Source organism: Cebidichthys violaceus, unplaced genomic scaffold (assembly GCF_023349555.1).
Source record: "Cebidichthys violaceus isolate CVI_PGR_0920_01 unplaced genomic scaffold, fCebVio1.0.p SCAF_16, whole genome shotgun sequence".
NCBI lineage: Eukaryota > Metazoa > Chordata > Actinopteri > Perciformes > Stichaeidae > Cebidichthys > Cebidichthys violaceus.
Genome location: NW_027176329.1, coordinates 5,610,801 through 5,625,488, shown reverse-complemented (window position 1 = coordinate 5,625,488; position 14,688 = coordinate 5,610,801). Strand labels below are relative to the sequence as shown.

At 46.6% G+C, this 14,688-nt stretch overlaps 1 protein-coding gene across 8 annotated transcripts in view; it reads left to right on the top strand.

Moving 5' to 3' along the window:
• Positions 1–14,688, top strand: part of macf1a (microtubule actin crosslinking factor 1a) — a 219,256-nt gene that overhangs the window by 74,808 nt on the left and 129,760 nt on the right. For all 8 annotated transcript variants that reach the window (XM_068710875.1, XM_068710876.1, XM_068710874.1 and 5 more), the window contains exon 3: positions 13,909–13,970. In XM_068710875.1, the coding sequence (XP_068566976.1) occupies positions 13,909–13,970 (62 nt within the window). The remainder of the gene's footprint in view (positions 1–13,908; positions 13,971–14,688) is intronic.

The following is a 14,688-nucleotide window of genomic DNA, read 5'->3' as shown; positions in this document are numbered from 1 at the left end:
GATGACTTGAAAAGTGTGTCTTCAAACAGTGTGACACACTCACACACACACACACACACACACACACATAATCCTTGCCCTTTACCCTGAGGAGCGCTCTGACCGGGCAGTTAAAGCTCCAGGGGTCAACGTCACTGTTTTCACGCTGCTCCTGAGCCTGATGCTCGGGTCACAGAGGTCACAATGTTTTTCCTGCTTCCAGAGTGTTTTTCCTGCGGACAAACCAAACTCTCATCATATGACAAATTTGCCCCGACGACATTTTTCCAAGCACTGTATTGGACTGCAGCAGGGTCTGACAGTCTGCCCCGCTCAGTCCTGGTTCTGGTTCTCCCGTACCTCACTTCCCTCCTGTGACGCCCAGCAATACGGTCTGGGTCTCCAGCAGCGTGGTGTCGGTGCCGGATCTGGGTCGGTCCGTAGTGGACTTGTCTCTGCTAGAGGCTCAGCTGGAGTCTGGGCTGAAGGAGTTTCTGGCGAACCGGCATGATTTCACCAAAAATCCAACCCGGTGACACCGATGACGAGCATTAAGAAAACCTTTTATAGAAATAGACGAGTGGGAGTTCAGACCAAAGAATGGCCTGATTTTAAACCGCTCTACAGGCTGAGTCAGCGGTTATGTTTTGCTTCAGGTGCTGGTGAGATGATGGACTATGACCCAGGAAGACCAGTTTGAAGAATACAGTACACTGCACAGCGGTTTATAATGTCGACACTCATTTTATCTTTAATCGGAACAATGTTACTCTATTTTAAAGCAGTTGTGAGTAGTTACAGCTGTGTTTGTGCCCTGTTTGCTTATACTACAAGGCAGACATCTTGGTGATGTCAGATGCTATATTGTAAGATAATCTATTTTTGGTGTGTGTCAGTGGCCCCGAGAGGGAATAGAGCGTAGATGTTAACCAAGTCTTTGTTCTTCTCTTCTCATTATGCCGGGTGAGAGAGAGGACGAGGTAATTGGGCATAGCGTCCTGAAAACAAAAGCTTTGCCGCCCGCTCCGTGTGGATGTGTGTGTTTCTGTCTCCGTGTGTGTGTGTGTGCGTGTGTGTGTGTGTGTGTGTGTGTGCGTGTGCGTGTGCGTGCGTGCGCGCTTTGTCAGTTCATTTAATTTAGCGATACAGGAATTCAGGCCTCCAGAACCACCGTTGCTCTCTTGACATTTTCTGGTACCCAGCAGCAGCAGCAGGGCCTTGTGACCCAATTTGGTTCCCAAACTTTCAATGTACTTTCCTGAAGGGTTTTCTCTCTGTTTCATCCCTCTGCTGAAACACTATCATTTCCTGAAACACTAGCTAGAAAACAGCTTTGCAGGCTGTTGAGAAATGTCATTACATCACTGTTTATAGGCTGAGAAGGAACGTGGAATGTGACTCTGTCTCTGTTTCACGTCTGTCTCCACATGGGTCATCTTCCCACTTTTCATCACTTGTACTCTCATCTCCTCAGTCATTTCTCTAAGCCCCCCCCCTCCTTTAGACTCCTGTTAATCCGTACTTGTTAGTTTGTCGGGGGGCCACGCTCCTCCTGTTCCACCCGTCCCCTCCTCCCCTGTAATCTCTTAATGGCATCTCTGGGTATCGCTGTCTGTCTGTCTCTGTCGGAGGACTCCTGTCTGCTCTTTGGAACGGGACCAGCGATCCGCTTAGTTCTCCCGTCACAACATAACTCACTTAGCTGTCGACACAAAGAGAGACCACAGCCGGGAACAGAGCGCACACTGAATGTGGACAGTTCACCTTCAAGTCATTTCTAGTTTTTGTAGCATTTCAAGAGCTTATTAGTTTCACTAACTAACTGACTAATTGGCTCCCACACCTTCAGTGTTCACATCCACCTGCCTCTTAAAATATTACTGCGTAACTATTACTGAATAGCAATGAAATCAATCTTCCTAACCCTGAATGATCAAAAGAAGTCATTGCTGCTGTTCAGTTATCTGCAGTGAAGCCTCGGATCAGCTCCAGCGATGGTGACGTCCAGCTCCTCGCTGTGTGGTCGTCCATCCTGAATAACTAACAGGCTGAGGCTTGACCCAGCGGTGCCAAACTCCACTCATGTGGATGGAGTCAAACTGTGTCTGTGTGTAAATGTTTTACTGATCATGAGCTCATCTTGCACCGAACATTAAACAGTTTGGGTTTCATAATTACTTTAAACTGGTTACTTATAAAGCCAGTAAATCGACTGAACCAAAGTTAACAGATTGAAGAGTTTGAACTTCACACATTCAGTCCTGAGTAACAGAGTACTGGACCTGGATCCAAGTGTGAGACCAACCCTTCTTTAGGGCGTTTTTAGCTGAATAAGATGTTTAATAATCAATGCTGCAACAAATGGAGGGAAACTGAAAGTGCTCCTCTGTGACTGGACCCAGTCTGCCCCCTATCTGCAGAGTGTGGTACTGCAGGGGAGAGTCTGTCTCAAAGTTTGGATGCATTTCAAAGTATCCTCCAACTTTCCCTGCAGATAAACATCAAGTATTTATCACTGCGCTGCAAACGGAGGAACCACTGCATCGCGCTCTCTGTTTCAGGATGCCAGTGAACTTTTCCCATTGATTTAGCTTCCTGTCATCTACACCCACCCTGTTCCCTGTACGTCTGGAACCTCCCATGTGCTTCAGTCTGGATGGTTCAGCCCCAGAGTGGACAGGTCAGGTCTGGAGGACTCGTGTCCCAAACAGGAAGAGTTTCTGGAGAGGTCCGAGGTCACGCGGCTGCCGGGGGAAACGGTGTGGGAGGCCGGCGGCGCTGATGTGTCACGGTCACTCCGCATGCAGCTGTGTGGTGACCGAGTCTCAGAATAGCTGCCTTGTTGCAGCTACGTGAACATGAAAGTTCAAGGTTAGAGGATTTATCACTGATGTGTCCTTCCTCTCATCCTCCCCTCTGCCCTTCATCACAACATGTTATTTTTTCCTGCTTCCTCATTGCTTACAAAGCAGGCATGCTGCCTCACCTCTCATGTTGAGAACATAACGCATCAGTGTCACATTTTGTCTCAACACAAAGCAGCCGGAGAAGAACCTTTGCCTTTACGTTCATAATGATCATTTTGGAGAAGTGTCTTTGGAGGGAGCCCTGAAGTGTTGCTGATTTGACGACTTTCTCTCTGGATTTCGCAACTTTAGGAGCTAGTGCTGCTAGCTGCTTGTGTTGTTTTTTTTTTTCTTTCTTTTCTTAAATCTATCTTTCTCTTGCTTGTTTCCAAAGATCAACCCCAGCTTTAAGCCACTCGAGTCTGTCCCAAAAATGTGTCGAGATTTGATACCCAGCCCTCGTCTTTAAAGGTCTTTAAACGCTGTGTGCCTCCATGAACTTTACCTCTGACAAATGTAGACTCGTGTCCTGACAGTAGACCTGTTTCATTGGTATGAGAAAAGACAAATGATACAACAAAAGGTTGTAATGTAGATACCACCATCTCTGCAGCGCTGCGGTCTGTATTTCCATTCGCTGATCCAGTTCATGGTTCTCATCTCTCTGTGTTACTGTCAGGGCACAGGACAGCAAAAGTACGCCATATTTCTCTCTCTCTGTGTGTGTGTGTGTGTGTGTGTGTGTGTGTGTGTGTGTGTGTGTCAGGGTGACCTTGTCTATGTAAAGGATGCTGACTGGGAGAATCGAGCTGGACTGGGGGAGGGAGGGAGGGATGGAGACACATTGCTGCGTTAAAAACCCACCAGAGAGAAACACGCCAGCAAACAGAAGAGACATATTAAAAATGATTTAATATCCTGTCACATCTGGTTGAAAAGGGTCACTTCCCAATGAAAGCAGCCGAGTCCTACAACAGCCATCTTTTTCATCCTCTCCCTCCATCTTTCTTCTCCTCTTTCCTTCCTCCGGCGTGGAGCTCATGCCGTAGTCTGACATCATCCCCCGAGGCCTTTGTTACACCCCGGTTACATCCGTGTATGTTCGTGGATGAAGTTTCCGGACGAAGCGTTTTCTGCTGCGAGGGCACGTGAGATCAGACCCCTGACCTCTTGACCCTGAGAGCTGACATGCACAGAGCACCATGTGATGGCTGGGAGCAAGAAATATACCGATGAAAGCAAAGCAAAATATCTTAAAATCAAATAAATTATGTGAGTTGATGGCAGCATGTTGAGGTGATGTAACAATGTGCGCTCAAAGGATGTTTTGTGAGTACAAATACTTTATAATGATGTGAAATGAGTTATAAATGAAATACAGTTGGCTGAAAGAAAGTAGATCTAGCTTTTAATTTTTGAGGAATGTGGTAAAACTACAGTCAAGGAGAACGTTAAAGTAAATCCATAAATGCTGCTGGTTTTCGGGTGCTGAATGTGACACTGGTTGTGCTGTCAGTGGTTTGAGTGTTACGTGGTGCAGACCAACACACACACACACACACACACATGTTGGTCTCTCCTGCCCCACAGTGGCAGCTTCACACTCTCTACCACAAGAGACATGCAGCTGCTACAAGTTCCTCTTTAGCCTCCTCTCGCTTTCACTTTGTTCCCTGTTCCAGTTTGTCACTCTGATTTATTTAGATTTGTTGCTTTTATGGCAGGCTTTCTAATCTTTCCATTTTTCAATACATGCAGTGCTTGAATACAGTTGTATTGTTATGTTGTGGGAGTTTGAGTATTTGCTGAGTTTGGGACAGAAAGGACTCTGGGTAATGTAGTTCAGCTTTCTGATTCCTTCAAGAAAGACAATGCTGTAGAATGCTCCCTTTAGAAACTTTGTAACTTTATTACTTTTAGATTTAGGGGCCAAGCTTTATCAGGTCATTTTTTACAGAAAGGACTCTGGGTAATGTAGTTCAGCTCTCCGCTTTCCAAACACTGCAACACTGTTGGATGCTCCCTTTAGAAATTTTGTAACGTCATTATATTTAGAGAAATGTTTCGGGCCCAAGGGTAATTTTTTAGCGGCAGAAAGGACTCTGGGTAATGTAGTTCTGTCTTAAATGGGAAGTCACTAACTGGAAAGCACCGGATTAACAGCTGGCATCAGGATCACATCTCCATTACCTCATGTTATCTGATAATTGTGCTAATTAGGAAATGACTAATAGGAAAGAAACTCATTACTTTCCTCTCATACATCCGCCTCTGTCATGTGACAGAAATAATGACTCTCTTATCGGATCATTATCTCATTTAAATAATGACGAACTCTCTTTTAGATGAATCTTTTGGGGTCAAATGTGAGATTCCCCTCCTAACAGCAGCGACACGTCGTCATAGCGATGGTGGTTGTGTTGATGTGACTGAAGGTTGCTAGGACCGAAACGTCCGTGGCCTTTTTTCCTCAGAGCCCGGTCGATAACTCCACCACACATACGCACAATTCTCTGCGAGGTGAGAGCAACTGGAGAACCTCCGTCTGCAGCCTGAATCATGCATCACCATGCTGAATCACGCCGGGATGTCTCTGTGACACACACACACACACACACACACACAGACCATGATCACCTTGGTTTGATCGACCCCTCTCTGTCTGAAGCTTTTGAACACGCCGTCAGCAGACATCATTCAAAGATAGCGATGAATGAATATCACAGCCAGGATGCATTGCTCACACATAGCAACAGAGGTAAACACACACACACACACACACACACACACACACACACACACACTGCTGCCAGCGTTTGCACACATACAAATGCAACTTGCATGCAACTAAATACATAAAAAATGTGATGTGTTGCACTCATATAGAAAATATCTCAAATGACATTAACACAGGAAGAAGGGCATGAGGGTATCTCCCATGTGGTTTCCTTCAGAGAGTTTGAGGTAACCACACACGCACGCACACACAACACACATTTCCATCTATTTAGTCCCATTTCATGTATTTACCGGTTTATAACGGTGCGCTCAGCAACGGCTACAGTCTGGTCGCTTGTTTCAGAGGAATGGAATTCAATGTTGGAGTGTGAGGGAGCGAGTGAGATTGTGTGTGTGTGTGTGAGAGAGAGAGAGAGAGAGAGAGCGAGAGAGAGAGAGGGAGGGAGAGAGGGAGGGAGAGAGGGAGGGCTTCTGAATGGAGAGGAGAACTCAGAAGTTATTAGCTGCTTACGGTTATGTGCTGAAAGTGGAGAGATGCTGTAGAGACGACGGGTTTGGTTTTGTGTCGCGTCCAAACAGAAGAAGTGAAAGTCCTCGTGATTCTGTTGGCTGAACTTTAGAAACTTTGTGTAAAAGTCTCTCCTGTGTGGACTCAACTAGTTTTGGGACTTTACCCATGAGCCTGCAGTCGGTGGAGATGCAGTAACTTTAGTTTTTAGGTCAGCCGTTTGGACTTGTGCGACCATTGTTGTTAGCTTGTTGGCTTCCTGACAGTTTTGACGCCTCACAGTCAGTGAGACGAGATGGACTTTCTAACGGACCCCGGCGTCATGGCGCCCATCCTGGTGGTGACTTTCCACTTCTTCACAGCAGCTGGAGTTTGGTTTTACTGTCGGCGTCGGCGACGACGGGTCCCCGGTTTTGAAGCAGGTAAACTGCAGCTGACAACGTCTCCGTCCAGTTTGTCTTCCTGTTTCCTATTTGACTGCTCGTGCTCACGCTATGATTTGTCTCTTCCCTGTAAGATCTCCCATTAGCTCCATGTGCTTCCTGTTTAGGCTCCACCCCTCTTCTGCTGTGTCACTTTTTTGTCACTTATCAGTGTCTTCATTTAAATCACTGCATTTAGCACCTGCGTTGCTTTCCATAAGCTTTTAAACCAGTTTGTACGGCAGTTAGCAGGACGCTAGAGCCGTAGCTTGCCACAGGATGTCACGCCATGTTTTCTATTTTAGCCAAAGTGGAATGTAAAGCAGCTTGTGCCGTAAAGAGCGCATAGGTCTCTCCTGTTTCGTCTCCTGTCACGGGGAGACACAGCTTTTGTGATTTCGTGCAGCAGGACTCGACTGCTGCATCTCATCTGCATGAGTCAGTGGAGCAGAATCTTCCATATTTGGCTCTTTTTGTTATATTTCACGAGCTATTTAGATTAGCCTCATCGCTAATAATCCGATCAAAGCGTGATACAAATGCTCATTATGTAACAGCCTGTTTTGTATCCAAACCATTGTGACACGGTGTTTGCACTGACCTTTATACCTTTTGCTCAGCTGTTCATATAAATGCAGCTAGTGTTGGTTCAAATCCGCCGTTTGCTGACTCTGGAAAATGAGGCCGAATTCATTGGTTGGGGACATGTGTCTAATTTGATCCGAATGCAACGATTGGCTCAGACTCACCAGGGGAGAAACGCCTGGCGGACAGAACGGTGCAGATCAATGAGGTCCATCGATAGTGAGACACGGGGATGGAAAGAGAGACAAGAGTGCAGAGACGGGGAGTAAATGTGTTAAAGAGGTAAAGAACCCCAAAGAAAACAGTCCAACTATTTAAACAAAGTAGAGAGGAAAGGTGGGATAATAGTGAGAAACACAGATTTTTAAAAACCTGAGAGATAATCAAAGAGTCGAATGAACGTCTCCTAATTAAAGTGAGACTTCACTCGTCCTCAGTGGGCCTGAAGGCGGCCAAGATAGAATCACGCTTTTACCATCTTTTCAGCACCAAACCTCAACAGGAAGTAGTACTAAAACTTGTATTGCTGCACTTTCTAAAACACTTTCCCTACATGTTGTCCTCTTATATGGTCAGCTGAGGGTGCTGTGCACATTGTGCCTCACTCTTGGATCAGGATGTTTGACAGCTGTGGTTGGGTTCATGAGGCTGTTTGAGTTTGTTCTTGAATATTTTGTCGGTCATAGATTTGCATTTAAGGTCTATTGAAAGCTATCTTCCTGAGTGAGTCTCTGATGATGAGTAATATATGTTTAGAGGCGTGTCCTCTGTGAGTAATATGTTGAGACCGGAGTGAGGCAGGACTTTACTCAGGCGTCAAACTTGACTTTCATGTTTACTTGCTTGTTTGATCTTGTTTTTAGGTTCTAGATGAGACGCGTGTGTGTGTGTGTGTGTGTGTGTGTGTGTGTGTGTGTACACGTGTGCGTGTGTGTGTGTGTACACGTGTGCGTGTGTGTGTGTGTGCGTGCGTGTGTGTGTGTGTGTGTGTGTGTGTGTGTGTGTGTGTGTGTGTGTGTGTGTGTGTGTATTTCTTCTCATGACAGGAAGCTGAGCCCTGTCACAGTGGTAGGCCAAGCGTGGTAGGGTGTGTGTGTTGGTGTGCAGCATCTTATGCATCTGTACGTTTTGTGGTGTGAGTCGATGCAACGTGTAACTCATGGTGGTTTACACTTTCTTTGAAATTGCTAAGCCTTGCACTTAAAGCTACTACGAGGAACTTTCATTTTGTGTAGACTTTGGCGCTCCCTGTGGATGAAAGCGGTAGTGTTTCAGAGTCCCTTTAGAAAACCTCTCATTGTACTGCAGCAGGGTCTGACAGTCTGCCCCGCTCAGTCCTGGTTCTGGTTCTCCCGTGCCTCCCTTCCCTCCTGTGAGGCCCAGCAATACGGTCTGGGTCTCCAGCAGTGTGGTGTCGATGTTGACTCCTAGTGGAGACCGGAGGAGCAGAGAGGAGAAGCTCTGCTCCTGGAGGAGGAGGAGGAGACACTGCTGCCGGGCGCCGACCTCTCCTCCTCTCTCTGAGGCTTCTGACTGCAGGTCCAAGGTGGCAGCAAAGCCGGGTCTGGGTCTGTCTGCTGTGGAGTCTGAGCTGAAGGAGCTTCTGGTGAACCTGCATGATTTTGTCTGAATTTGCCAGAATCACAGTCGGTGGCACTGATGTCCACCCTGTAAGATACTTTATGTATTAAACTGAATTACTGAAACGCAATGAAATAAACTACCAAAACGATGAGAAAAATGCAGTGAAGTGGAGGCCTGGTCTGGTTTGATGTCATTTTGCATGAAGAAACCTTTGTGCTCATGACCTAATACATTAAGGTGAACAGCTGATTATTAGAGTGTAAGTGGGATACCATGTGGTGGCTACCAAGCAGGGAGAGGGAGAGTTTGATTCTGACTAAATACTGGACGTTTAGACAACAACTTCCTGCCTCATCCAGTCAGCTGATCTGCAGATCTACACTGACCTTGTCCTGCTTCGCACACAGTTAGCATTCAACGGTCGTATCTCCGAGGGAGAGAATTGGGATAGCAAGCGGAGGGAAAGGAAGAACAAAATGAAAAAGGAGGGATGGAGGCTGCTGCCAGCCTGTGAGTGTCAGCAGAGAGGAAGAGGAGGATAAATGAACCCTGGGAGCCAGCCTGGCTGAGAGAGGAACAGAAAGGGAAAGTGAAAGAAGGGGAGACGACCTGACGGGACCGGCAGAGGAGAAGGGGGTACACTCGGAGACATCCCTCCCACGATCGAATCACAAGAAGAGCGAGAGAGCCGGGAAGACGGGGCAGCAGAGAGGGAGAGAACGGGGGGAGATTAGACGCGACAACGGGAGGGAGGGAGGGGAGAAGGAGGGAGGGAGGGATAAGCAGCACTCTGCGTTGGTATTAGAGGCGTAAGCTCAGTCGGGTATTTTTAGAGAGAGAGGAGCGCTTCACTCGGAGGGAAGGAAGGACCTGATGGGAGTAAAGAAGAAGGAGGAGCCAAAAGGAGGAGGGACGGAGATGAAGGAGTGATGCAGCCGGAGGAGGAAGAGGAGGCGCTTGTGTGACTGTAAACCGTACACCTGCTGTCATACCAGCCTGTCCTCACTTCCTGACCAAGTCACATGACCTTCACAGGCCTCAGCAGAGCTTTTTAGACTCATTGCTTCCCCACCTCTGTTTCTGTCTCTTTTAAAGAAAACAACCCAAACATGACAGAGCAGAATTTAATCACAAACTGCGTCGGCGCTGTCTCCAGAGCTATTTTGAGACACTGCAAGAAACAAGTGAGAAGGGAAGAGAGCGGTCTCATGAAAATCTTGAGTTGAGGCTGTCTGCTGCGGAAAGGACCGGGACTTGCCTCGTCCTGATTGGACGATGTGTTCGGCGCCAGGCGGCGTTAGTCTTCTCGTTCACTGCTGACCGCTCACTGTGGCTGCCTGAAGAGCACTCGTCTGGACCCGGGCCAGAACTATTCTTCATTATGTTCTCCCGGCTCTGCTGTGCACACCCCAAGACACACTCCGCTCGGGCCTGTTTTTCCTTCTGTTATTAAATTATACGACGTCACAAATCCGCCGGGCCCTTCTGTCTCTCTCTCTGAGACTAAAGTCCATCTCAGCCCAAGTCTCGGTCTCTGCCCCAGTGTTCTTCGGGAAAGCTAACAGAAGCTTCTCGTTGCTAAGAGCTGAAAATGCCTCGGGACTGTTTTCTTGTTTGCCTCTTAAGGAAAGGAAACGTGTGAAAGGGAGCAGGAGGGAAGGCGAGGAAATGGAGGAATCAGGGAGCCACTGCGTCTGGCTTCTGTCAGCTTGGACGTGAAGAGTCGTGTGTTGAACTAGAACAGGCCATACTTGTATGTTTTTTGAGTGTTTTTTGTGGCATGCTAAGACGACTCAGAAGTGGATTACATCACCTCTAATGGATTTGTCTGGGACTTAAAAAGACATTTTATTTGCACAGAATTGTTTGTTTTTTTTCTCCTCCGGTTCCGCCCGTCCCTCTGGACTTAGGGTTGCTTACCTACTCAGAGCGAGGCGCTGTGGAAGGGGGAAACCACAGAGAGCCGATAAACAGAGCAAGCACCCCTGCAGCTCTGCAGAGCCACCATCTGCTGTGGCCTGGAAACAGAGAGCGAGAGGAGTGCCGCTGCCTGGCGAGGAAGTAGAACTGAGGTGAAGGAGGGGAGGGGAGGGGAGGGGACGTCCTTTTCCTGGCTGACAGGGGGGAGGAGCCGCCTGCTGACTTTGACACACACGTGTGAGAGCAGCTGGGGAGAGAGTGGGGGAGACGGAGGGAGAAGGCCGCCATGGCAGCGAGGGTTTGAGGAGAGAGGGAACGTGTGAGCCACATTGCAAGAGGAAGAAACTCCGAAAAAACTGGTTGTACCTGCCGGTGCTCTGCCTCTCACTCTCACCCTGCAGCTCCTGGATACGCGGTCGGCAGACACGTCTCACTGCTATAAATATCCCAATTCCGTCTGGGATTATTTGCACCGACGGCATCAGAATGAAGCCCTGATCGGAGGACGATGTGGACGGACTACAGGGACGAGTGTCAGCTCAACGCTCACCTGTACTCGCTCATGTGCTGTGCAGGTCTGTGTGTGTGTGTGTGTGTGTGTGTGTGTACATGCCCATACAGTCGTTGTTTACATGCTGCCAGTGTGTAGCACGTGTTTCACTGTGTGTTGGAACAGTTCCTCTTTGTGCACAAACACCAGTGACGACAGTTACGCTTAATGTGGTCTCTATCAATCATTGTGGGTGTCGGGACAAAGTGTGTGTTCTGTTGTGTTTGGACAGCATGGAAAGGGTGTGTGCGTGTGTGCGTGTGTGCGTGTGCATCTTAACAACGGCCTCCATTGTAGATGAATGAGCGCCTGCCCGTGGCTGTCACTCACACGCCTCAACTCTTCTCGCGTCTATGGTTCTGTAAGAATAATACTGCTGGATTTATGGCCTGATTAGCCCACCTACGCGAATCGATTTACGCGTGTGTGTGTGTGTGTGTGTGTGTGTGTGTGTGTGTGTGTGTGTGTGTGTGTGAGAGTGTGTGAGAGTGTGTGAGTGAGTGAGTGAGTGAGTGACCTAATTACATGCAAAAGGCGGAGTGTTTCCTCCGGGCTAACTAGCTCAGCTACCCCGGCAGGTTTGGGAAGCAAGGCGTGTTGCAGTGGTGAAACTATTTTGCAACAGCGTGTTGAAATATATGTTCTTTGCTTGGAGGGCTTGCCCTCTATGTAAACTCTGTGACACCCTGTGTGTGCGAGTGTGTGTGTGTTGGCTGAGTTTCATCCAGTCGTCTTTGAAGGAAGTGATGTTGTCTATCTCTCCACATGGCTGCTCTGCCATAAGGCTTCTCCATGGCAACCGATAAACAGCTGGCAGGAGGGGGAAGCACCTGCAGCAGGCTGCTCTCTGATTGGCTGTTTGACAAACTGGAGGGAAAATACTCCTCTGTCATTGAGCTAGTGACATATGACAAATAACCGTTTTATTTCACTACATTTATAGTAACAGCTAAAACTTGATTTGTCATCCTGGGGAAAAACTTCATACTTTAAACACCTTTTAAAAACATATTTCTGTCGATTTATGACTACAGAATTATAGATTTTTTTAATATATATATATATATATATAAAAAAAATATATATATAAGAGAGAGAGAGAGAGAGAGAGAGAGAGAGAGAGAGAGAGAGAGAGAGAGAGAGAGAGAGAGAGAGTATATGTATATGTCAGTATATGTCTGCAGTACACAAGATTAGTAGGGTTTCCTCCCGTACAGCTGTTGTTTTCATTTTGATGTCTAATAAATGTCTTGTAGGCTGCAACCAGTGTGCAAACACAGGGGGGTCTGAGAACCCTATTGACACTCGTCAGACATGAGTCAGCCAGAGCCTTAACAGGTTGAGCTGAAGTTGGACTGTCTTCACGTCTGTTCGGGACCTAAACAGAACCCTTTTGGACAAATTAAAACCAGTGCCTTTGGTGAGAGCCTGGACTCTTCTTGGATACCAGGAGAGTGTGATGTCATCACTAAATCTTATTTCTCTTATCTTCAAATGTTTTGTTTGACAAAAAGTCAAATCACCACCAATGAGATGCTTTAATCAGAGAATATTTAGCTTTTTTGCTTGACATTTGACTCAAACGAATAATTTGTTTGTTTTCTTTCAATTTTTCTAATTTTGCAGATTATTTTTCTGTCAGTCGGGGAAAGATAACTACGTAGCTCACTAACTAACGGACTTTACCGTGTTGAATTCCGTAGCCTGTCTCTGTACATTGCACATGTATTGCATTTTGTATCCCTCATGTTGCCTAAAGCTGTTTTGAAGAACATCACAAGAAAGGGAGTTTAACCCTATCGGCAAGAAGTTACATAATAGCGGCGGGAAAAGGAGAGCAGGTCTGTGTTCTCTCAGACGGACTGATACGAGCGGAGAGAGGCTGGATAGGAAGAGAGCTGGTGTGGAGGAAGAGGTGGTGGTAAAGAGGGGGAAGATAACACAGTGGTGGCTCAGCATCAGGCTCTATTCCTGGCCTGACTGCCTCACTCCTCTGGAGGTCTGCCTCGCTGCAGATCACACTTCAGTTAGAGTCGGTGGGAGCAGACAGAGAGAATGGTTAAAGCTTTAGACGGGGAACTGCAGGAGGAGGAAGCTCTACAGTATAAAAAATGATAAAATAATAGATCTCAGCTTACTCAGGATGATGTCATCTAATTGAATCCTAGTAAAGACGGCTGTTCCTTTATAAGAGGTCACGTTTGTAGATACGGAGGATCTTATCAACAGGACTTTGAGTCTGTGAACTCAGAGAACCTTTACAGTGTTTGTCTTTAACCTCACTGCTGAGGAAGATGAGAAACATGTAGTGACTGTGAAGAAGAGTCATCCTCAAGGTGTTATGAATGCACGCATGAGTGAGTTTTATCCAGTTACATTTAGTTATGTCTTTTATGAAATAAAGAAATGGAAGTACGTGTCAACCAAAAGGCTTAGAGGCAGAGTAATCCAATACAAGCAGCTGGTGTGTGTGTGTGTGTGTGTGTGTGTGTGTGTGTGTGTGTGTGTGTGTGTGTGTGTGTGTGTGTGTGTGTGTGTGTGTGTGTGTGTGTGTGTGTGTGTGTGTGTGAGAACAGAAGACCCTCTCAAATTGTGGTTCACAAATCAATACAGTGTATTCCATCATCACACACACTCTCCACAGGGAGTGTGTGTGTGAGAGACCTCGTCATCTACGTTGCTCAGTGGAGCGATCCCGCTGGCTGCAGCAGCCATGCTGGATTTTGGATGATGTCATTAACCCCCCGTCCTCTCTCTTTGCTTCTTGTTCTGCAGATGAGCGGGACAGGGTGCAGAAGAAAACCTTCACCAAGTGGGTCAACAAGCATCTCATCAAGGTATGTGTCACTGTCGGGCTCATTTTGTATTACAGTTGAATACAAATATTGTGCTGAAGAATTTGTCTTGAACTTGATCATATTGGACCAAACAAATAATAAAACTTGATTTATGAGTCACATAATCCTCCATTTATGTCTCAAAGATACACAGTAATATGTCATGTACCATGTTCTAAAATGTGACCTCCTACACCTTCTCAAATAGCATTTATTTGAAAACCAGTGGAGTGAAAAGTCTCTAGGACTGTAAATCCATGTCCTGGAAACGTGGCTGAGATGAGGTTTATTGTGCTGCTCATTCCCATCATAAAGGCAACCAACTGAGCACAATAGTAGTACCAATTCCAGAACCCTTAAAGTGACGCCGATACCAGTAGAGTACTTCATTTGATACCCATCATGTGAAAGAATGCCACCAGCACCTACCACCTTACTCCCATAATACTCACAGTTACCTTTATGGTGAAAATATGTGACAAACTCCAAGACATTTCCCACGCTTCTCCATCTTCTCCCTCTGCCTCAGGTGTTCCTCCATATCCATTAGCATCTTTTATAGCAGAATATTGGCTTCATGAAGCAGTAATTGTTTCTATTTGTGGTGTAGACCATCCTGTCTGTCCCCTGTCTCCTGCTCTCTGGCGTAATAAATATATATACAGTATATATATATATATATATATCTATATTTTAAAGAAAACACTTCCTGCTGGTC